We start from the raw sequence: 23,206 nt of genomic DNA, 5'->3' as shown, positions 1-23,206 counted from the left end.
CTCCCCCTCTCCTTCCTCTCTGTCTCTCTCTTCCCCTCCCGCAGCCGAGCAAGGTTGGCCCCGGGCACTGGGGATGGCTCTATGTGGCCTCTGCCTCTGGTTGAACAGAGCAAGGCCCCAGATGGGCAGAGCATCGGCCCCTGGTGGGCGTGCCGGGTAGATCCCGGTGGGGCACATGCGGGAGTCTGTCTGACTGACTGCCTCCCCGTTTCCAACTTAAGAAACATACAAAAATATATATATATTAATCATATTAACCATAAGTCAAACTGCCTGGGTTCCAATCTCATTGCTGTCAATTAGTAACTGTGACCTCTGGCAAGTTACCTAATCTCCTTTAAATGGGGATCATCATACTTTCCTTGTATGAATAGCAGATGTGTAGTAGTTGCAGTGTTTTAACACAAGTCTGTGAGTTAAGTAGCCTCCTTACCCCCATTTTACAGCTGAGTCCCTGGCTGTGGGCAGCTACATGGGCCTTGAACCTGACAGTCTGATGCCAGAACCTGGCTTTAAGCTAGTATTTTTCTAAAGCTGCCTCTCAAAAAAGGCTGTTGTATTACATGATACAACACTTATAAAGTGCTTAGCAAAAGCCTGGTGCTGATAAATGCTCAATTAAGTTTCCTACGGTCACATGAATATTTGGTGTTCTATGTTGTAAAACAAACACGGATGTAACTGAGACAGTGCAGAGAAATTAAAAAAAGGGACTGCTGAAGCGGGCGGATCCCGGCCAGGGTCTGGTCCAGGGTGCGGGGCGGGCGGCCCGAGAGCAGCTAGAATTCAGCAGATGGAAAAGATGCGGCCGCCCACGGGGACCCGGGGGCGGGGTCAAGGAGGCCCCGCCCAGCAGCCACCTGCGACAGGTGGAGCGCCTGGCGCCGGGCGGTCGCTCGGCCATGTCAGGGGAGAGCGCGGGACCCGGACCGGGACCGGGACCGGGACCGGGACCAGAGCCGGGCCCTCTCTGCCCGGAGCATGGCCAGGCTCAGAAGTGGTTCTGCTGCTCCGAGCGACGGCCAGTGTGCGCCGCCTGTACGGAGCTAGGCGGCCGCTGCCGGGGACACTGCATCCGCCGGGTGGAGGAGCGCGCAGAAGAGCTGCGGGTGAGCCGGCGTGGGTGCCGGAAGGCGGGGGCTCCCGAGGGAAGACGACCGGGCGAGGACCCGGGAGCCTGGGGCCGGGCTGACCCGGGGACCGGCCAGGAGCCCAGGCTCGCCGTGGTACTGCCTCTAGAACTGGGCGGTTAAAGGGTGTGGCCCCTGGGGTCAGGCAGACCTGAATACAAATGTCCGTCCTCCTTGTGAATCTCATAATCCTCTGAGACTCAGTCCCCTCATCTGTAGTTTGGGGCAATAATAACGCGCATTAATCAGACTTATTGTGCGATATAAATAAGAGAATAGGATCACATAGTGGCGGATCCAGCTGCCCAGCTTCTCCGTCGCCCTGTTGAAGAGGCTGGGAACCGGGCCTGGCCTTGGGCAGTAAAGGGTTCAGCTGCTCCAACTCCCACAGTCCTGTGGAAGCTAATCTCTGAAAAAACCCAGTCCCTCCTCACTCAGCCCCAGGGTTCAAAACTCCTCCCTTCGTCCACCGTTCAGGCTTCCTGGTGAGGTGATTTCTTTTCCCTTTCAGGACTGGCCTTGACTATACTTCGTGCTGGTTTCACCTGAGTGAACGGAGGGGGCAGGACCCGGGAGGTATCAGGGGTTCGGGCTTCTCTTCCGCTCCAGTCTCCACTTGGTTCCAGGCTGGTCACCTTCCTGTTACCGCTGCTCCCTGAACCGCTGAGATTGGAGAGTCTAAGTCACCCTGGCGCTTTCTCCCTCCTTCCACCCTACCTGTGGCCCCTGGGGATTTCCTTGCTATTGGATTTAAAGGCTTGATTCTTCCAGCCTCTCCCTGGAGTTCTGCCCCGCGGTGGGGCTGAAGGGCTCTCTCTCTCTGGGTACGGGCCTCTTCAGACTGGACTGTAATGAACACCTCTTACGGGGTGCTAGGGTGCCAGGAGGGATTCAGTTATACAGCCATACCTGAAAGCTCCTGGTTGGCCCTAATTGTCGCCACTATCTATGAGAGTGATGATAAAAATAAACTTGAATAATGTGACTTAATAAACTTCCATAATGCAAAGAAACTTGGCAAGTTCTAAAGCACTTAAATATTCATCATCTCATTCCATGCAGACCAAGCCCCTTTGAAGTCCTACCAACGTTTTATAGATGAGTAAACTGTGGCCCAGAACAGGACAGTAACTTGTCCCGGGTTACTACTGTTCAGGACTGGGCCAGGGCAGTCATTGACTAGACCTGAGGAAACCACCTCTTTGCTTCAGTGGTTGGAGGGAGGAAATGATGTTAATAGGAGTGAGAATTTAATAAAAACCTTTTTTTTTCTTTCTTTCTTTTTTTTTTTTTTTTTTTTTACAAAATGTATCAGGGCTAAATTTGAGTGGTGAAAGTGGCAAAGTCCGGGAAGGGTGACAGGCAGGTCTGGTGCTTCCTTTGGAATGTGTTCTGCCTGGGACTCCTTCCTTACACCCTCCTGAGGCCCTAGGTATATTTATCTTCTTTGCCTGGAGAGAGATGTTTCTTGCCCTTTCTCTTTCCAGTTAGATTAGGTTGTGGCTTTCCCCTATCCCTCCAGCCAGCAAAAGAAATTTCGTTCCAGGGTATGATTATTTCTGAAGTGGGCAAAAACAGCACCGGTTCAAACCACTTTTCACTCCACGATCTGGATTCCTGCCCCTGTAGCTTTTTAGAAGCTCGTCTCAGTTCCCTCAGTCCTGTGGTATGTGGCGCTCACAGCTTCCTCCCAGTCAACTCAGTTCTGTAACTTTGCATCTGGACTGGTGGTGTGCAATGCTAATTCCTAATTTGGAGATGGAGGGAATTTACAGAGACCTCCTAGAAGAGGTAGCCGAGTTGCCTTCTGGAAGATGTAACTGGGCTAATGCTCTTAGGGGAAGTAGTGGAGGTGCTGCTGCTTGGAAGGGCTTCCATTGTTATGTGGAAGAATGGGGGGGGGGGGGCAGGGGCCTGGCCACAACTCCTGGGGCAAGTTTCTTCTCTGTGAGCCTCTGCTTCATTTCTAAAACTCGCCCCTGCTCTCATGGGGGATGCTCACAGCTTTAGGAACTATAAGCTGCTGAACTTCTTGTGTTCAAGGAAATGGGTTTCATTCACTGAACAAATATTCATTCAGGGCCTTCTGTATGTAGGAACTCTCTTCTGGGTAGTGGGACATAGAGGATAAGTCTATGGTGTTTATGTTCCAGTGTTAGGGGAAAGATACAAAAAAGGTAAACAAACAAATGTTATGCAGTCAGAGAATGATAGTACAAGGGAGAAAAATAAGCAAACTAAGGGAATGGGGTGTGTAGATCATCAGGGAAAGCTTCTGAAGTGACATGTGAATGAAGTAGGGGAGAGAGACAGAGCTATATGGAAGACTGCTGGAGACCAAAGAAACAACAGGTGTAAAGGCACTGAGGTCAGCATACATTTGATGTGTTTAACAGAAAGAAGGCCAGTGTGGAGAGTGGTAGGAGGTAACACTGGGGAGATACACAGGTGGGGCCTTGTTGGCTAAGGTATGATGCTTGATCTCATCTTACTTTGGTGTACTGGAAAGTCATTGGAGAGTTTTGAACAGGAACAGTGACCTGATCTGATTTCCTTACAAAATGTGGCAGTGTCTAACTGTGGGGCTCAAGAATGGAAGCCCAGTTAAGAGGCTCAACAGTGGTTCCTGTGATAGATAATGGTTATCTGGGTAGAATGGCAGGATTGGAGGTGACCAGAAGTTGCCAGAGGAAAAAGAGAAAGAGACTTAGGCTGATAAGACTCACTGATGGATTAGATGTGAGGTTGGAGAGTAACAGCTGGTGGTGGTGGTAATGAGAGTGATGATTAATGGTGCTATTTAATGAATGGGGGATACATGGGGAAGAGTAGTTTGAGAAGCCATGTTCTGCTCTGGTGGAAAGTCAGATAGTGAGGTATGAAGAAAGATTGAGAGTGTATGCAGGAAAGTGATTATAATAATGAGCCATAGGATTTCAGAATAATGAAAGAATTGAGGTCACAACAGGAAGTGTTAGTGAAAAGAGGTAAGGTGGCTCCAACGGAGCTGAAGAATTTTTGGAATGGATATTCTAGAGTTAGTGATCTAGAAGGGTGGGAAATGGTAGGCAATTATGGGATCTTTGAAATGAGGATTTTGAAGGTGGTATAGCTTTCAGTGATGAGGTCTAGGATATAAGCATGGGAGTGTGGGTGGCAGAGGAGGGGTAAACGGAAAAATAATCAACGGAATGGAGTGAATGAATGGATCAACGTACATCAAGATGCCATGGCCTGACCAGGCGGTGGCGCAGTGGATAGAGCATCAGACTGGGATGCAGATGACCCAGGTTCGAGACCCCGAGGTCGCCAGCTTGAGCGTGGGCTCATCTGGTTTGAGCAAAAAGCCCACCAGCTTGAACCCAAGGTCGCTGGCTCCACAGGGGGTTACTCCGTCTGCTGAAGGCCCGCGGTCAAGGCACATATGGGAGGGCAGTCAATGAACAACTGAGGTGTTGCAACACGCAATGAAGAACTAATGATTGATGCTTCTCGTCTCTCTCTGTTCCTGTCTGTCTGTCCCTGTCTATCCCTCTCTCTGACTCACTCTGTCTCTGTAATAAATAAATAAATTAATTAATTAAAAAAAAAAGATGCCATGGGTGTTTGTGTTGCAGAACAAGATTGTGGACCAGTGTGAGAGACTGCAGTTACAGAGTGCTGGTATCAACAAGTACATGGCTGAGGTCCTGCCAGGGAAGAACCAGAGAGCGGTGGTAGGTAATTCTCCCCCTTTCCCTCCTCTCTGGGCCCTCTGCCTGGATAAGACCCCAGCCTTTGGGACTTGAACCAGTCTAGGGTCCCTTTCCGACTTCACAAACTCATTGTGCTACTGACACAAAGCTGGATGCCCAGGAAGGATGGATTCTTATTTCTCTGAGCCTTGGTTTTACCATCTGGGCAAAGTATCAAACTGAGTGCAAAGACTCTGCTAGAAAATGCCTTTTTGGGGGTAAGGAATCAGGAAGGGTAGCATTCTCCTACCATCTAATTATTTTGTATTTGGCCCCAGAATTCAAAATAACCTAGAAACTTCCATTGAGTGTTCTTTATGGCAGTCCTATGCAGTAGGTAACAGTAACATCCTTGTTTACACATGTTTAATTGACTTGACCAAAGTCCCACAGCCTCCTATCAAAGTCAGTTCTATGACCTGGATGATCTTCTGACTCTCTGGCCAGTGCTCCTTCTGCTGCCCTCCACTGCTGATCCTGTATTCAGTTGATTCATTGCCATGGCTATATCCCTTGCGTATACCTTTCAAAGGCAGGGGCTATGAATTTCTTTCTGCACATTCCCTCCCTCTTCCCCTTTAGTGGTACATGAGAATAGACCACTGGATTTAGTAACAAGCCCAGTATTGAAGATCCTCACAAGAGGAATTTTGTAGAGTGGCAGAGTGAAAGCCTGATTGAACGGGGTTTCAGAGAGGATGGGAGAAGAGCAAGTTGGGATAGTGAACACTTGCAACTCTCTAGCTTTGCTGTAGAATGGAGCTGACAAATAGGATGATAGTGGAGAGAGATAAGGGATCAAGAGGCTTTTTGTGTATTTTGTTTTTGTTTTTAAGATGGGAGAAATTACTTTATGTGTGTAGGCTGATGGGAATTTTCCAATAGGGGAAAGTTAATGAGGCAAGAGAATGAGGAAAAGTGAGTATAGCAAAAGGGGTAGGATCTTGTAAACGAGTGGAAGGGTTGGTCACAGGTAAAGCATGAGTAGGTCATCCACAGAAACAGGGAAGGCAGAGTGAGCACAGGTGCAGGTAGAGGAGTAGGTGATGCACAGAGCTCGTGGAAGTTTTCATCTGATTACTTCTATTTTCCATTATTTATCACCTTTCTTGTAGGTTCTTAGCGATGCCATTTGTCAGTTTATAGATATGTTTCGTTCTTCAACAATCTGCTAGTATAGTAATACATTAAAAGAGTTTCTAATGCTAAGCCATCCTTGAATTCCTGTGGAAAAGCAACCCAACTTGATCATAATTATTTTTTTAACTTTTAATTTTGAGATTGCCTGACTAGGCGATGGCATAGTGGATAGAGCATTGGCCTGGGACACAGAGAACCCTGGTTCAAAGCCCCAAGGTTGCTGGTTTGAGCGCAGGCTCACCAGTTTATGCATGAGGTCACTGGCTTGAGCATAGGGTCATAGACATGACCGTATGGTTCCTGGCTTGAGCTCAAAGGTCGCTGGCTTAAAGCCCAAGGTCACTGGCTCGGCTGTCGCCCCCTGGTTAAGGCACATATGAGAAAGAAATCAATGAACAACTAAGGTGCAGCAATGAAGAATTGAAGCTTCTCATCTCTCTCCTTTCCTGTCTATCCCTATCTGTACCTCTTTCTGTCTCTGTCTTTCTTGCTAAAAAAAATTTTTTTGAGATAACTGTAGATTCATATACAGTAAGCATAGATTCACATACAATGGTAACATCTTTTCTACTATGGTATAATATCATAACCTGGAAACTGACTTTGATACAATTCACTGTATTCAGATTTTACGAGGTTTTTTTAAATTAATTTTGATGGGGTGACATTAATAAATCAGGGTACATATGTTCAGAGAAAACATCTCCAGGTTATTTTGACGTTTAATTATGTTGCATACCCCGATTTTACCAGTTTTACATGCACTCATTTTTGTGTATTTAATTCTATGCAGTTTTATTTATTTATTTATTTATTTATTTATTTATTTATTTATTTATATTTATTTATTGTGACAGAGACAGAGAGAGGGACAGACAGACAGGAAGGGAGAGATGAGAAGCATCAATTCGCCTGACCTGTGGTGGCGCAGTGGATAAAGCGTCGACCTAGAAATGCTGAGGTTGCCGGTTCGAAACCCTGGGCTTGCCTGGTCAAGGCACATATGGGAGTTGATGCTTCCAGCTCCTCCCCCCTTCTCTCTGTCTCTCCTCTCTCTCTCTGTCTCTCCCTCTCCTCTCTAAAATGAATAAATAAATAAAAAAACTAAAAAAAAAAAAAAAAAAATTAAAAAAAAAAAAAAAAGAGAAGCATCAATTCTTCACTATGGCATCTTAGTTGTTTGTTGATTGCTTGTTCATTGATTGCTTTCTCATATGTGCTTGACCAGGGGGCTACAGCAGACCAAGTGACCCCTTGCTCAAGCCAGCAACACTGGCCCCAAACTGGTGAGCCTTGCCCAAACAAAATGAGCTGCACTCAAGCCAGCGACCTCGGGGTTTCAAGCTTGGGTCCTCAGCGTCCCAGTCCGACCTTCCATCCACTGCGCCACCGCCTGGTTAGGCTAATTCTATGCAATTTTATAACATGTATAGATATATGCGACCTCCACCACAATTGAGATACAGAGCAGTTTCATCATAAGGAGACCTTGTGCTACCCCTTTTATGGGCAGGTCCTTCTCCTCCTTCCCCTTGTGTTATTGTTATATAGAATTTCTGGGTTTGGGTTGCCAATTTAGTTTCATACCATTGTGGTCAGAGAAGCTGCCTGATATGCTTTCAATATTCTTAAATTTATTTGGGTTGCTAATCTTAATTCAAGGATTTTTTTGTTTTGTTTTGTTTTTTATTAATTTTAATGGGGTGACATTGATAGATCAGGGTACATATGTTCAGAGAAAATATCTCTAGGTTATTTTGACATTTGATTATGCTACATTCCCAATTCAAGGTTTTTAAAAAGGATTTTTGCATCTGTGTTTAGGAGTGAAGAAGTTAGCCTATGAGTTTCAATTCTTGTATAGTCCTTATCAAATTTTGGTATCAAGGTTATATAAGCCTTATTCAATGAGTTGGGAAACAGAACTCTGTGTTTTCACTGGAGGAGTTTGTATAAGATAGGAATTATCTGTGTCTTGAATGTTTGGTGATACCCTCTGTAAAACTATCTGAGCTTGGTGGTATTTTTGTTAGTAGATTTTTAACTAATTAATTTTCCATTTACAGGATTTTTCCTAATTTTCTTTTTTCTTTGGTTTTAGTAAATTCTTTCTGGAAAGAATTATCTATTTTCTCTGTTGTTGGATTTTTTGTGTGTGTGTGTGGCAGAGACAGAGAGAGTCAGAGAGAGGGACAGACAGACAGGAAGGGAGAGAGATGAGAAACATCAATTCTTCATTGCGGTTCCTTAGTTGTTCATTGATTGATTTCTCATATGTGCCTTGACCCGGGGGTTACAGCAGACCAAGTGACACCTTGCTCGAGCCAGCAACCTTGGGCTCAAGCTGGTAAGCCTTGCTCAAACCAGATAATAGCCTGCACTCAAGCTAGCGACCTTGGGGTCTTGAACCTAGGTCCTCCACATCCCAGTCCGATGCTCTAGCTACTGCACTACTGCCTGGTTAGGCTCTGTTGTTGAATTAAAAAAAATTTTTTTTTTGTATTTTTCCAAAGTTGGAAACGGGGAGGCAGTCAGACTCCTGCATGCGCCCGACTGGGATCCACCTGGCATGCCCACCAGGGGGCGATGCTCTGCCCATCTGGAGCGTCTCTCTGCTGCAACCAGAGCCATTCTAGCGCCTGAGGCAGAGGCCACAGAGCCATCCTCAGTGCCCGGGCCAACTTTGCTCCAATGGAGCCCTGGCTGCAGGAGGGGAAGAGAGAGACAGAGAGGAAGGAGAGGGGGAGGGGTGGAGAAGCAGATGGGTGCTTCTGTGTGCCCTGGCCGGGAATCGAACCCGGGACTCCCGCACACCAGGTCGATGCTCTACCACTGAGCCAACCGGCCAGGGCTCTGTTGTTGAATTTAATGTATAATGTTGTTTTTAATATTGATCAAAGGTGTCACAGGTTTGTCTATCATGTTAGTCTTCAAAGAACAAACTTTTAGTATTTTAATCCTCTCTTTTGTATCTTTTAAAAAAGATTTTACCCTGGCCGGTTGGCTCAGTAAATAGAGCATCAGACAGGCCTATGAACATTCCAGGTTTGATTCCTAGTCAGGACACACAGGAGAAGCAACCATCTGCTTCTCACTCCCTACCTCTTCCCCTCCTGCAGCCAGTGGCTTAATTGGTGATTGGTTTGAGCTTTGGCCCCTGGGGCTGAGGATAGCTGGTTGGTCCAATTGTGTCAGCCTCGGGTGCTAAAAATAGCTCATTTGATTTGAGCATCAGCCTCAGACAGGTTGCTGGTGGATCCTAGTCCAGGTGCATGCAGGAGTCTGTCTCACTACCTCTCTTTCTCTCAAAAAAAGTTATTATATTATATATAATATCATTTTAAAATATTTATATATTAATATACATGTATATTTATATGATATATATTTATATATGGTATAAATATACATGTATATTTATATATAAGTGTTTTAAAATTATATTTTTAATTGTTTTCTTTTAATTTTTTAACATACTCTGTTTTTTAGCTTCCTGAATCAGAACAGTTTATCATTTGGGTTTTTCTCCTTTCTCAAGGTGAGCTTTTAAACCATACAGTTCCTTCTAGGTATTGCTATAGGTACATCCTACAAATTTGATGTCATATTTTCATTGTTTTGGGATGAAATTTTTATATTTCCACTCTGATTTATTTTTTCACTATGAGTTACTAGAAATAGGTTTTTAAATATCTATGGTTTTACTTTTAAAATGATCATCATTATATTTTTTTAGTAATTTCATTGTAATCTGTATGATATCAGTTGTTTGACACTTGTTGAGACTTGCTTCTTGCTCTAAAATATGACCTGTGAACATTTCACATTCACTTGAGAAAATATGTGAGGTTATCTGTCTACTAAGCTTATCAACTGGGTGAAATCTTCTCCGTGGGTGTTAATTTTTTATCTGTCAGATTTACGAATTATTGGTAAGGGACATTACATTTTCATATTATGCTGTGGACTTGTCGTCTATTTTTCCTTATAATTCTGTCAACTCTTCTTTTTATATTTTGGTGCTATTTATTAAATGTGTATAATATAGATTTGTTGTATAATCTTGGTAAACCATTCCCTCATCACTTCATAGTGACCTAGTGTGCCCAGGATTTTTTTTTTCTTTAAAATATATTTTGGCCTGACCAGGCAGTGGCACAGTGGATAGAGCGTCGGACTGAGATGAGGAGGACCCAGGTTTGAGACCCCGAGGTCGCCAGCTTGAGCACGGGCTCATCTGGTTTGAGCAAAGCTCACCAGCTTGGACCCAAGGTCGCTGGCTTGAGCAAGGGGTTACGCGGTCTGCTGAAAGCCCACGGTCAAGGCACATATGAGAAAGCAGTCAATGAATAACTAAGGTGTCGCAACAAAAAACTAATGATTGATGCTTCTCATCTCCGTTCCTGTCTGTCCTTATCTATCCCTCTCTCTCTGACTCTCTCTCTCTGTCTCTGTATTTATTTTTTGTTCTTTGTTCATTATTATACCAACAAATATTTTATTTTATTATTTTTTGTGTGTGTGGCAGAGACAGAGAGAGTCAGAGAGAGGGACAGATAGGGACAGACAGACAGGAAGGGAGAGAGATGAGAAGCATCAATTCTTCGTTGCAGTTCCTTAGTAGTTCATTGATTGATTTCTCATATGTGCCTTGACCAGGGGGCTACAGCAGACCGAGTGACCCCTTGCTTGAGCCACCGACCTTAGGCTCAAGCTGGTAAGCCTTGCTCAAACCAGATGAGCCCGTGCTCAAGCTGGCGACCTCGGGGTCTCAAATCTGGGTCCTCCACATCCCAGTCCGACGCTCTATCCACTAAGCCACAGCCTGGTCAGGCAACACATATTTTCTTGATACATTGTTTTCTTTTCTGTTACTTTCAACATCTCTGTGTTCTTATGTTTTAGGTTATCTTATAACTATTAATAGTTTTTTGCTTACTTTTAAAAAAAGTTCAATCTGATAATCCCTGACTTTTAACTAGAGAGTTTAATCAATTTATCACTATTGTGATTACTGATATATTTGGGTGTATAGCTGTTATTTAATTTTATGTGTTCTATATAGTTTGCTTTTTGTAAACTTTTTTTTTTTCCTTCCTTTTATGCCTTCTTTTGGGTCAATTAATACCACCTCCCTCTTTTTCCTAGTTTGAAACTTATGCATTTTATTTATGGTTTATCTTTAGTGCCCTTAAGATTTTCACAAAAATACTTAACAATGTCTTAAATGAATCAACCTGAATAATACAGGTACTGTAAGAATGCTTTCACCCAACACCCCTTCTGACTTAGATATTGTTGCCCAATATCTTAATTAAAGTATATCTTTTAATAAATTCTTCCCATTCATAGGAAACATTCCATTTTTTATTATAAATAGCTTTACTGTGTTTTCACTTTTGTATGATGGTGTAGATGAGTATAAAATTCTAAAGCAAATCATAAACCCCACCCAAGGCAATTGAGTTCCCAGCTCCTGGTGACACTGGTTTCTAGTTTCCTTTCTACTTTTGGATTCCAGGGGATTTCCTTTACTTAGCTGCCAGGGTAGCTTCACTTTTTTTTTTAATATTTATTTTTATTTTTATTTTTTTACAGAGAAAGACAGAGTCAGAGAGAGGAAGAGATAGGGACAGACAGACAGGAACGGAGAGAGATGAGAAGCATCAATCATTAGTTTTTCGTTGAGACACCTTAGTTGTTCATTAATTGCTTTCTCATATGTGCCTTGACCATGGGGCTACAGCAGACTGAGTAACCCCTTGCTCGAGCCAGCAACCTTAGGTCCAAGCTGATGAGCTTTGCTCAAAGCAGATGAGTCCGCGCTCAAGCTGGCAACCCCAGGGTCTCGAACCTGGGTCCTCCGTATCCCAGTCCTACGCTCTATCCACTGTGCCACTGCCTGGTCGGGCTAGCTTCACTTTTAAAAGGATGCTTTGGGCTATTTTCCTAGCATTTCTGTGTTTTGTTCTGGGAGAATTTTTAGTTTACTCTGTTGTATCTTTAAAAGGAGAAGTTTTCTCTTTTTCTGTGCTATACATTTCTGAAAATGACTCAAGAAGCATGTTGAAATTGACTGCCATCTTCTGATCAAGGAGCCCCAGATACCTCTGAGTCAGGATCTGTTCTTGATCCTGATCACACAGTGTAAACATGGCTGCAGAGGCTCACCGCTGCGGTCATCAAAATGGGACAGAGCGAAGAGCAATAGCTGATGCTATCCAACACTCGTGTGCTGACTTTGTTCTATTTACTTTACACAGAGCAACTCATTTAATCCTCACAATAGTCTTATGTGGTAGATGGTATTATTACCCTCTGTTGACAGATTAGAAAACTGAGGCATAGGGAGAATAAGTAACATGCTTAAAGTTCCACATTTAATAAGCGGAACAGTTAAGATTTAAACTTTGGCACTGTCTCCAAAGCCTAACTGCCCAGCCCGTGTGTTACCTTACCTCAAGAGAACACCGATGTGGAGTCTGAACTCCTCAGTTACTGGGCCATACAATTAGCCTCTCTCTCTCTTCCCCATTGGGAAGATTATGGGTCTCGGTTTCCTCTCTTACACTGGAATAATTGTCACCTGCCTGTACCAGGCAGGTCTTCAGGGGCAGGGCCCAGGGAAGCTGTTGGCTACCCCGGACTTTCTGGCATGAAGGAGACTGCCCTCTTACTTGTCCGGCCAGAGTGCAGGTGCTTCGTGCAACAGAGGCCCTGCGGGTGGGACTGATTACCAGATGGCATTGGTGCCCGGGGACAGTGTTGGACTAAGAGTCAAGAGAACTGGATTCTAGTCCCAGCTGTGTCACTGACTTGGCATGTGAGTCTACCAAGACATTTTTTACTAAGTTGGGAAAAAATTTTCCATCAGTCGTTCAGTAAATATTTGAGTGCCTACTGTGTGCCAGACACTGTGCTAGTTGCTAGGGGACACACATTAACTTCATTGGCTAAGAATTGATTTCAGGGCTACTGTGTGGTGGAAAAGAATTCTACCCTGGAAGCAATCGGAATGGACATATTAGGATATAAGGTTTTTGCTTTCAGATTTGGTAAAAAATATCAACGGAACCACTGTTGGTGCAGATCCTGTTGATGGGGACGACTTAGTAGACCCTCCTGTTCTATAATTCTAGGATCTCTGACCATGGTCCCTTGGTCTGGATATTCCTATCTGTGAAATAAGCAGGTGATTCTAATTGATCTCTAGGCCCCGCCCAGCTTTTCCATCCTGGGAACCTGGTTCCATGAGTTATGGCCTGGATGTCTGGATTTCAGATTTCTTTACCCTATTTGGGAATTCTTAGGGCTGGGACAGCTTAAGCACTGTTACTCCTACTACAGTGCCCATGGCAGATATTGCTAATCAATCTCAACACTCCTTTTGGCTAAGCCCAAACCCTCCTAATCTTGACTAGGACTTTGTGAGGATCCGAGCCTTTGTTTTTTATCTCGTGTTAGAGCACAGCCAGCGCAGCGCGGGAACTGGTCATCCAGCGACTGGGTCTGGTGAGGAGTCTGTGTGAGACTGAGGAGCAGCGGCTGCTGGAACGGGTGCATGGCGAAGAGGAGCGGGCCCAACAGAGCATCCTCACGCAGCGGGTACACTGGGCTGAGGCACTGCAGAAGCTCGACACCATCCGCACCAGCCTGGTGGACATGCTCACCCACATGGATGACCTCCAGCTGATTGTAAGTCAGGCAGAGTGAGGGCTTGACCAGTTGGCCAGTCTTTCCAAAAGGTCTGAGACCATCAAGAATGTTTATGGGTAAGGGGTGGTTGGATGATGATAATTTGGAGCAGGGATGAGGCAGGAGAAGCCATAAAGGATTTTTTTTTTTTTTGCACCTGGTAACTATTCTTTCAATAGTGAGCAAACATTTTACTGAGTGCCTATTATGTGCTAAGCACTGTGCTGTGGGGTGGAGTTACAGGATACAGCTGTCAGTGACAGCCATATGGAGGAGACAAATACTTAACCTGATAATTAGGATATGGAGGAATATAGGCCATGGTAGATGACATTCCTGGGAACTGGGAACCTCACAAGCCGTACTTAAGGGAGTCAGAGAGGGCTTCCTGGATGAGGTGACTTAGAAGCTGATGTCTGGAAGATAAGAATTGCAACTATGTTAAAGGGAGTGGGGAGGTGGAGAGAGAACTCTGTACCTTCATATCAGGAGGTCTGATATGAAGACATATAGCTTATCTTTAATCCTGCCATCTGAAAATGACCATGATTAATATTTTTGTATATTTCCTTTCAAAATACGTTATATAGATATGCAGATACATTCAGTTTGAAGGGACAGCGTGACATCTGAATAAATATGCCAAGCAGAGAAATGAGAATGTAGAACAACTGAGCTGTCTGTCCCACTGCAGTTCAAGTAGGACAGTTTCCATGACTGCCCTAGATTGTGCATTCATTAAGTCACCCAGCTTCCTTGTACCGAGCACATTCTGTCCCAAACACTGGGGCAGTCACAATAGAAGATTCAGAAAGGGTCTCAGCCATCTATCTAGCTGCTGACAGTCTTGATGGGCAATGAAATGTATAAATATGTGCTTGTCCTGAAGTGTAGTGGGGAGAAAACTCAAGACACCATGGGGCACAGGGGACAGTGATTCCTTCTGAGTGTGGGATGGGGGAAGTATCTGTGGAAGAAACCATACTGCTCTGTGCTGTATCTTTTATATTTTTAATTTTTTAAAAATTTATTGACTTTAGAAAGAGAGAGAGAAAACGAGATATTGAATTGTTGTTCCACTTATTTATGCATTCATTTGTTGATTCTTGTATGTGCCCTGATGGGGGCTAGAATCTGTAACCTTGGTGTACAGGGACAGTGCTCTAACCAACTGAGCTATTCAGGGTCGTACTGCCTCTTAAAAAAGGAGTAGAATTTTTTATTCTAGAGTCTCTGTCTCCGTGGAACCCTCCACTCCAGTTAAATATATTCAAGTCTTGACTGCCTGCTGGGTTTCTGGTGCCAAGCCTGACTGTTTTCTTTTCTCACAGCAGAAGGAGCAGGAGATTTTTGAGAGGTGAGTCTGGCCCTGTCATTTGCTTGGCAGTCATGGGAACCATGGGCTTTGTGCCTCTAAATAACCCACTGCCCCCAGGCCTCACTGCTCCTGGGAGAAAGGGAGTGCAGCTGAGTGGCTTCTCTGGAGCCAGGCTCGATGGACAGGGGCCTTCCTGCCCCTAGCTTGGGGAACTGCTTTAGACCCATGGGTAAGGGTAGTGGAATAATCCCTTATTAACCAGGGCTTGCCACAGTCTAACATATCTTATTAAAAACTGTATAGTCTGTTAGAGGGCTTTACCACCCCATCTACAGATGAGAATGCTGAGGCTCAAAGGGGGGAAGGGACTTGCCCAAGCGCCAGAGCTGGGACTGGGACCCACACCTGACACCTGCCTGGGGACTGTCTTCTCATTCCCCCTTTCTCTGATAAAAGAATCTTTGAAACCCTCAAAGTTTGCATTTTAATTATGCATTAAGGAAAGAATTTCATCAGGCCCTATGTAGGTCCCAAAAGGCAGAGAACCCAGAGCCCAAGGAAGTGGCTAAAACAATGTAATTTGCATGGCAAAGAAACTGAATTCTTAATCTTCTGTGCACGATTTCAAAGCTATACTTGGGGAGCAGAGCCCATTCTTCTCATCTAGCTTTGTATTTAAGTTTCAGCAGCAATACCTGTGTGTGAGAGAAGAAAATCCCACCAATATAAAGCTATTAAAATCAAACATGAGTCACCCCTTCCCAATCCCATTCCCTAGAGGTGATCAGTTTTTTCAATGTTTATATCATTGCCTGACCTGTGGTGGCGCAGTGGATAAAGCATCGACCTGGAAATGCTGAGGTTGCCAGTTCGAAACTCTGGGCTTGCCTGGTCAAGGCACATATGGGAGTTGATGCTTCCAGCTCCTCCCCCCTTCTCTCTCTCTCTCTCTCTCTCTCTCTCTCTCTCTCTCTCTCTCTCCCCTCCCCTCTCCTCTCTAAAATGAATAAATAAAAAAATAAAAATAAATAAAAATTAAAAAAAGATGGCTCTTCTTCAATGTTTATATCATTGATTTTTAGAGAGGCAGGGAAAAAAGCTAGAGAGAGACAGAAACATTGATCTGTTCCTGTATGTGCCCTGACTGGGGATTGAACTGGCAACCTCTGTACTTCAGGATGATGCTCTAACCAACTGAGCTAACCAGCCAGGACAGAGGTGATCAGTTTTAAGTTAGTTGTGTATTTGGGACTTTCCTATATATAATCATAGGAGAATATGTGGGAAATTTTTTTCCGCCTTTTTTTTTTTTTACAGAGACAGAGAGTTAGAGAGATGGATAGATAGGGACAGACAGACAGGAACGGAAAGAGATGAAAAGCATCAATCATCTGTTTTTCGTGTGACACCTTAGTTGTTCATTGATTGCTTTCTCATATGTGCCTTGACCGTGGGCCTTCAGCAGACCGAGTAATACTTCGCTCAAGCCAGCAAGCTTGGGTCCAAGTTGGTAAGCTTTGCTCAAACCAGATGAGCCCGTGCTCAAGTTGGCAACCTCGGGTTCTCGAACCTAGGTCCTCCGTATCCCACCCAGTCCGACGCTCTATCCACTGCACCACTGCCTGGTCAGGCAAAAAACATATTTTTTAAAACACAGATGGGATCATTTTATACTTGCTGTTCTGTAACTTACCAGGCCACCTTGGAATCTCTCCATGTCAATACACATAGACTTACCTCGCTTTTTGGAAAGTCCGTAAAATATTTCACAGTATAGATGCTCTCACATTCATTTTACTGTCTCCTTTTTTTTTTTCTTTTTTTTTTTTTCTGTGACAGAGACAGAGAGAGGGACAGATAGGGACAGACAGACAGGAAGTGAGAGAGATGAGAAGCATCAATTCTTTGTTGTGGCATCTTAGTTGTTCATTGATTGCTTTCTCATATGTGCCTTGACTGGGGGGCTACAGCAGACTGAGTCACCCCTTGCTCAAGCCAGCGACCTTGGGTCCAAGCTGGTGAGCATTGCTCGAACCAGATGAGCCCACACTCAAGCTGGTGACCTCGGGGTTTTGAACTTGGGCCCTCTGTGTCCCAGTTCACTGCTCTATCCACTGCGCCACCGCTTGGTCAGGCTCATTTTGCTGTCTCTTTTTAAATGTGAGTTTGGCTTGTTCCTATTTTCCCCTCCTATGATTTTTTCATACTTCTGCTAGTTTTCTCTTTTCCTTTATCATCACGATCTTCCTCTAAAACAGTCTATTTTTAGTATTACACTGATGTGATTTCTGAAGACAAGTTTGATCTTCAACTTTTTGTTTTGAAATATTTTAAACTTATAGAAAAGTTACACAAATTGTATACCAACCTTCCCCTGGAAATACTAATTGTTAATATTTTGCCAGATTTGCTTTCTTGCTGTCTCCTTTTTCCTATTTCTTAAGTATATATATAAAAAAACTTTTTTCTGACCTATTTCAGAATACATCACAAAAAAACATGATATTTTATCCCTAAACACTTCAGCATTTATCTCCTAAGAACAAAGACATTCTCTTATATAACCACAGTATAATTATCAAGTTCAGAAATTTAATGTTGATATAATACTATTATCTAATATACAGTTCATATTCAAGTGTTGCCAGTTGCACCAAAAATGTTCTTAATAGTGTTATTTTAAGCAGTTAAAAAAATTTTATTGATTGATTTTAGTGAGAAAATAAGGGGGGGAGAGAGAGAGAGAAACACTGATTTGTTGTCCTACTTAATTATACATTCTTTGGTTGGTTCTTGTATGTGCTCTGACCAGGGATCGAACCCACAATCTCCAGTGATTTTCAACCTTTGTTTCTCATGCACTCATAAACTAATTACTAAAGAAAAAGGGGCCCTGACCTCTTCTTCTTTAGTAGTTAATTTATTTGTGCCACGAGATGAAAATGGTTGTATTTAGTCAGGGGCACTGACCTTAGTAATTAGTGTGTGTTTGTGCCATGAAAAAAAAAAGGTTGAAAATCATCCAACTGAGCTTTCTGGCCAGGGCTGTGTTTGTGTTTGTTGTTTGTTTCCCTGATCTGTCTGGTCTCTTTTAATCTGGAATTGTTCCTTAGCCTTTAAAAAAATTTTTTTAATGAGTCTAGGACAGTTGTTTTATAGACTGTTCCTCAATTTGAGCTCATTTGATGTTACCTTATGATTAGGTTCAGGTTATGCATTTTGGCAGGAATATCTTGTAAGTGATATGTCCTCAGTCTATCAAATCAGGGGGCACGTGGTATCACTTTGTCCCATTATCAAGGATGTTAATTTTGATTACTTGGGTAGAGTGGTGCCTACCAGGTTTCTTGATTATAAAGTTATAGCTTCCCTTTTGTAATTAATAAGCAATGTGAACAGGTACTTTTTATATAAGTAGCCTGTTTATCTTCAAACTTTATGCAATAGTTTGTGTCTCTGTTGATGCTAAATTCCTTCCTGAATTTATTCATTTATTCCTTTGCTTGTTTGTTCATTCACTTTTTTTTTGTTTGTTTGTTTGTTTTGTATTTTTCTGAAGCTGGAAACAGGGAGGCAGTCAGACAGACTCCCTCATGCGCCCGACCGGGATCCACCCGGCATGCCCACCAGGGGGCTATGCTCTGCCCATCTGGGGCGTCGCTCTGTTGTGACCAGAGCCACTCTAGCGCCTGAGGCAGAGGCCATGGAGCCATCTTCAGCGCCCGGGCCATCTTTGCTCCAATGGAGCCTTGGCTGCGGGAGGGGAAGAGAGAGACAGAGAGGAAGGAGAGGGGGAGGGGTGGAGAAGCAGATGGGCGCTTCTCCTGTGTGCCCTGGCTGGGAATCGAACCTGGGACTTCCGCACGCCAGGCCGACGCTCGACCACTGAGCCAACCAGCCAGGGCCAGAGTGTGGTTTTTTATTCATGAGTTTGTATCACAACTTCTAATTCCAGTGGAATACCACAGCGTTTTTCCTTTGCCATCTCCTATTCTACCTTTATATCTCTTCTTTCACAATGAGAACCTTGGCACCCAACAACAGCAATATTGTGATTCATTTGTTTAGTCCTACAATACAGAGTTGTTTTGAGAATTGCTAAATTCCAACTACTATTGACAAACCTATTAGTAGAGGTCACGTTGGTTCTTTGTACCTCTACACTGAGGGTGAACACTCTCAAAGTACAGTGTTCAAAGGTTGTCAAGAGCCTTTTAGCTGGCGACAGACTTGTCTGAGAATGCCTTTACCAGCTTCAATTTTGTTTGCATGTCCCCAGCTGGGCTCAGCTCTGGCCTGTCATGGCAACAGGTCCTGCTGCACAGACCAGGCCTTCTGATCCTAGCCAGGGTCCTGCTGTGTCCAAATCTCAATTCATTCTCATTCCTTGGGAGTCACCAGTTTTCTCTTCTGTACCAGCTGGTTTTCTAGATTCTGGTGCCTGTGATTGGCCTCTGATTTGCCCTGAGATGATGGCTTAGCAATGTCAACACTGGTTCCTCTTTCCTCCCCACCTGATGGCTGGGCCCCTGAAGATCCAGCCTCACTGCTTTGAAAAGATGGCAACAGACCCTCTGTTGTCCTGACCACAAAGAGCCTTTGTTACTAGAGCCTGTGCTCAGTTTTTCTAGGGTTCTGCTCACCACGTTCCTCCCAAGCCAGGACAGTCCATGACAGAATTGCAAAGAGCTGGCATCCATGAGACATGCCCCCCCCCCTCTCCTCCGTCCTTTATTCATGGGCAGAGCCATGAGATTTGGGGGAGAGAGTGTGTGCTCTTGGAACTGCTGCCTGATCTCAAAGCCATCTTCAGGATTAGAGGCAGTGGGAAGTTCTTGCTCAGAATCCAGTTCAGAAGGCTGCAAAGCTCTGTGGTGAATTCCCACTTTGATCTATACCCTTTCGAGATTCTGCTTCAGGTCAGGGGAAGAATTATGTGGAACAGTGCCTGAAGTCCAGCCTGGTTTTGTTTTCTTTTTGCCTGGAGGTAGGACTTGAATCCGGCTCCCCTTTCCAGCTGAGCGCCTCCTCTGAATCTCTGTTCTCTCCTGTCAAATAGGTAACAGCTACCTCCTGGGTTATACCAAAGACAACATGAGATTCTGTATAGAAATCAGCAAGCCCACAGCCTGGCTGCTTAATAAATGGCAATTCCCCTCGTTTCCAAATTCCCTCTCCAACCAAACCCAGTGTCCGCCGTGAGCTGATGAGAGGTAGTTATTGGAAGCAAACTGCTGTAAATGATTTATAGTTGGGGAGGTAACCGATAGTCCCTTCCTGTGAGATCCTGTAGGGTGCTTGCATTTTAAGGCCAGAGGACTTGGCTGTTCCTGCTGGTCAAACCAAGGGCATTATTGCTGTAGTCGGTTCTGGAGGGAGGTGAAATCTTCTCTGGGCAGGAGTAGGAAGGCTGCTGCACAGGGGCCCAAGGGGTCCAAGTCCCAGCTCTGCTGCTAAGGTACTAGAGCCACCGGCGAGCAGCTTCCTCCACAGAGCAGGCCGACTCCCAGCTTTGGTATTGGTACCAAGTAGTTACTGCCCTGTAAATCATCTGTCTTGCTGGAATGAAGGCTCCGGGGAGGGGGGCGGTTGCACAGGGGTATGTTCACCTTCCCTTTGGCTCCAGCCGCCTTTAAGTGGCTCCTATCTGGGGCCTGGTTGCCAATCTTGGTGTCACCCTTGTGAGAAGAGGATTTTACTTCTGTTCCGCCTAAACCCCCCCCCCCCCCATCACCCTGTATTGATCTAGATACATTTCCAGAACCTTTCTGAATATGTCTTTTTTTTTTTCTTTCTATACAAGGACAGAGGAAGCAGAGGGCATTTTGGATCCCCAGGAGTCGAAAAAGTTAAACTTTAATGAGAAGTGTGCTCGGAGCCGACTTCTGACTCAACTCTGGGCAACAGCGGCTCTTTGCTCCCTCTCAGGTTAGAAGCTGCTAGAGCCCAGCCCCAGCTGGAGCACTGGGTTTCTGTCTGTCTGTCTGTCTGTCTGGGCTTTGCTGTGGGGTCACTGGGGACCGGTGCATTAGGGATGATAGCTTAAACAGCCAGTGCTGCGGGGTGCAGGCCTGTCAGTGGAGCCAAGGTTCGGGAAAGGTCTGGGACACCTGGGCCAGGTCCTTCCCGTTTCAGACCAGCCTGCTCTGTAGTTGAGTCTAGGATAAATCTTGTTCCTCATGTCCTCTGTATGTGTCCTGCCTTACTGGGACAGCTCAGTATTACTTCTTGGACAGTTTCTTTTTAAGAAGATATAATTGATGGCCAACTGGGAAGTATCTGGAATGACTGGTGAGCTGTCTGGATTCGCCTCACTTGCCTAACAAACATTGACTCGGTCTGACTGTGGGCCTGACCTTGTGCGGCATGCTGGGGTCACAGAGGCGAACGTGACTGACACAGTCTTCTGCCTCCACAAAGTCCCACTTAGCGTGGAGGTTCTCCAAGCAGGCTTCCCCCAAGCTAGATAGAGGCTTCCATACTCCTGGTTGGAGCATTTGCACAATTCACAGAATTAGGTTAAGTAGTGGATTGATTTTCTTTTTCTGTTTTAACCCTCTCCACCTTCCCATTCCCCCGTTGTTATCCTTAAAATATTAGTACAAGCTGGAATTTTCTAGAATCTGGTACCAGCTATTACCTGATTTGCCAGCAGTCCCATTGATTTGGTTGCTGGAAACTGTGTATGGGATACTTCCTAGCTGCCAGGGGCTGTGTCTCTAGGACAAGTCTGATCTGGAGGCTGCAGATGTACTCAGCTGGAGTGTAGCATGATTTGTGCTAGATACTAGCTGTAGGAACAAAGTATTGGGTCTTCATTTTGCCCCTGCTGACAACTTGGTGTGTGACCTTGGGCAATTCACTTCTCTTCTTTGGCCCTTATTTCTATCAGAGTGTATAGATGAGTAGTCATAATATTGACTACTGTTATCATGGCCACACTTTACTGAGCACATAATATTATATTTTTAAAAATTTTCTTTTACTTAGAGGTGGGGAGGCAGAGTGACAGACTCCTGCATGTGCCCTGACTGGGGTCCACCTGGTAAGCCCCCTACAGGGTAATGCTCTACCCATATGGGGCCGCTGCTCCATTGCTCAGCAACCGAGCTATTTCAGTGCCTGAGGCGAGGCCATGGAGCCATCCTCAGCGCCTGGGGTCACCTTGCTCGAATTGAGCCATGGCTGTGGGAGGGGGAGAGAGATAGAGAGAGAAGGAGAGGGGTGGAGAAGCAGATGGTTGTTTCTCCTCTGTGCCCTGACTGGGAATCGAACCCAGGACTTCCACATGCTGGGCAGATATTCTAATGCTGAGCCAACTGGCCAGAGCCAAGGATGTATTATTGCTAGGCACTTAGTATGTATCATTTTATTTGATCCTCACATCCACTCTGTGGTAAATCCTATTTTGATCCCCATTCTACAGATAAGGAAACTGAGCCCAAGAGAGAGTAAATGGGTTGTCTGAGGTCACACTGCCAGTGGGTGATAAGGAAGCCCTTGGTTACCTGGCAGGACTGGGGCAGGGCTGAGGGTGGACACTGGGCAACTTGAAGAATTCTTTCTGGCAGGCATGGAGGATGTGCGTATCGACGAGAGAACTGTCAGCCCCTTCCTGCAATTATCAGATGACCGAAGGACTCTGACCTTCAATGCCAAGAAGTCTAAGACTTGTGCAGATGGCCCAGAGCGCTTTGACCACTGGCCCAATGCCCTGGGCGCTGCCTCCTTCCAGGCTGGGCTGCATGCCTGGATGGTGAATGTGCAGAACAGTTGTGCTTATAAGGTGGGTGTGGCCTCAGGCCAGCTGCCCCGCAAGGGTTCTGGCAATGACTCTCGACTGGGCCACAACGCCTTCTCCTGGGTCTTCTCCCGCTATGACCAAGAGTTCTGTTTCTCGCACGATGGGCAGCATGAGCCCCTGGGGCTACTGCGTTGCCCAGCACAGCTGGGCATGCTGCTGGACTTGCAGGCCCAGGAGCTGCTATTCTTCGATCCAGCGTCGGGCACGGTGCTCCACACCCACCACGCAGCCTTCCCTGGGCCCATCTTCCCGGTCTTTGCTGTGGCTGACCAGACCATTTCCATTGTCCACTGACCTTTGGCAGTGGGGAGGCCAGATCTGCCTCCTCACCACCCTTTTAGGCCATGTTTCTACTCGGTATCATTTTCCCAAATGTTGCCCATGC

At 45.2% G+C, this 23,206-nt stretch overlaps 1 protein-coding gene across 2 annotated transcripts; it reads left to right on the top strand.

Moving 5' to 3' along the window:
- Positions 1-869: 869 nt before the first annotated feature.
- Positions 870-23,143, top strand: BSPRY (B-box and SPRY domain containing). Of its 2 annotated transcripts, none has more exons than XM_066367376.1 (6): positions 870-1,109; positions 4,748-4,846; positions 13,469-13,699; positions 15,034-15,056; positions 20,821-20,945; positions 22,589-23,143. In XM_066367376.1, the coding sequence occupies exons 1-6, from the start codon at positions 903-905 to the stop codon at positions 23,113-23,115; spliced, it is 1,212 nt and encodes a 403-aa protein (XP_066223473.1). In that variant the 5' UTR covers positions 870-902; the 3' UTR covers positions 23,116-23,143. The 2 variants fall into 2 exon arrangements, with proteins under 2 accessions (XP_066223473.1, XP_066223472.1); XM_066367375.1 differs by having other exon boundaries at positions 15,031-15,056.
- The last annotated feature ends 63 nt before the right edge of the window (positions 23,144-23,206 follow it).

Source organism: Saccopteryx leptura, chromosome 2 (genome assembly GCF_036850995.1).
Source record: "Saccopteryx leptura isolate mSacLep1 chromosome 2, mSacLep1_pri_phased_curated, whole genome shotgun sequence".
NCBI lineage: Eukaryota > Metazoa > Chordata > Mammalia > Chiroptera > Emballonuridae > Saccopteryx > Saccopteryx leptura.
The sequence above is the reverse complement of the archived record's forward strand: the minus strand, read 5'-3'. Positions and strand labels throughout refer to the sequence as shown.

Coding starts and splice junctions, on each gene's coding strand:
- BSPRY (XM_066367375.1), top strand. CDS start 903: ATGTCAGGGGAGAGCGCGGGACCCGGACCGGGACCGGGACCGGGACCG. Junction 1,110..4,747: donor AGCGCGCAGAAGAGCTGCGG/GTGAGCCGGCGT, acceptor TTTGTGTTGCAG/AACAAGATTGTGGACCAGTG. Junction 15,057..20,820: donor GAGCAGGAGATTTTTGAGAG/GTGAGTCTGGCC, acceptor TTTCTATACAAG/GACAGAGGAAGCAGAGGGCA.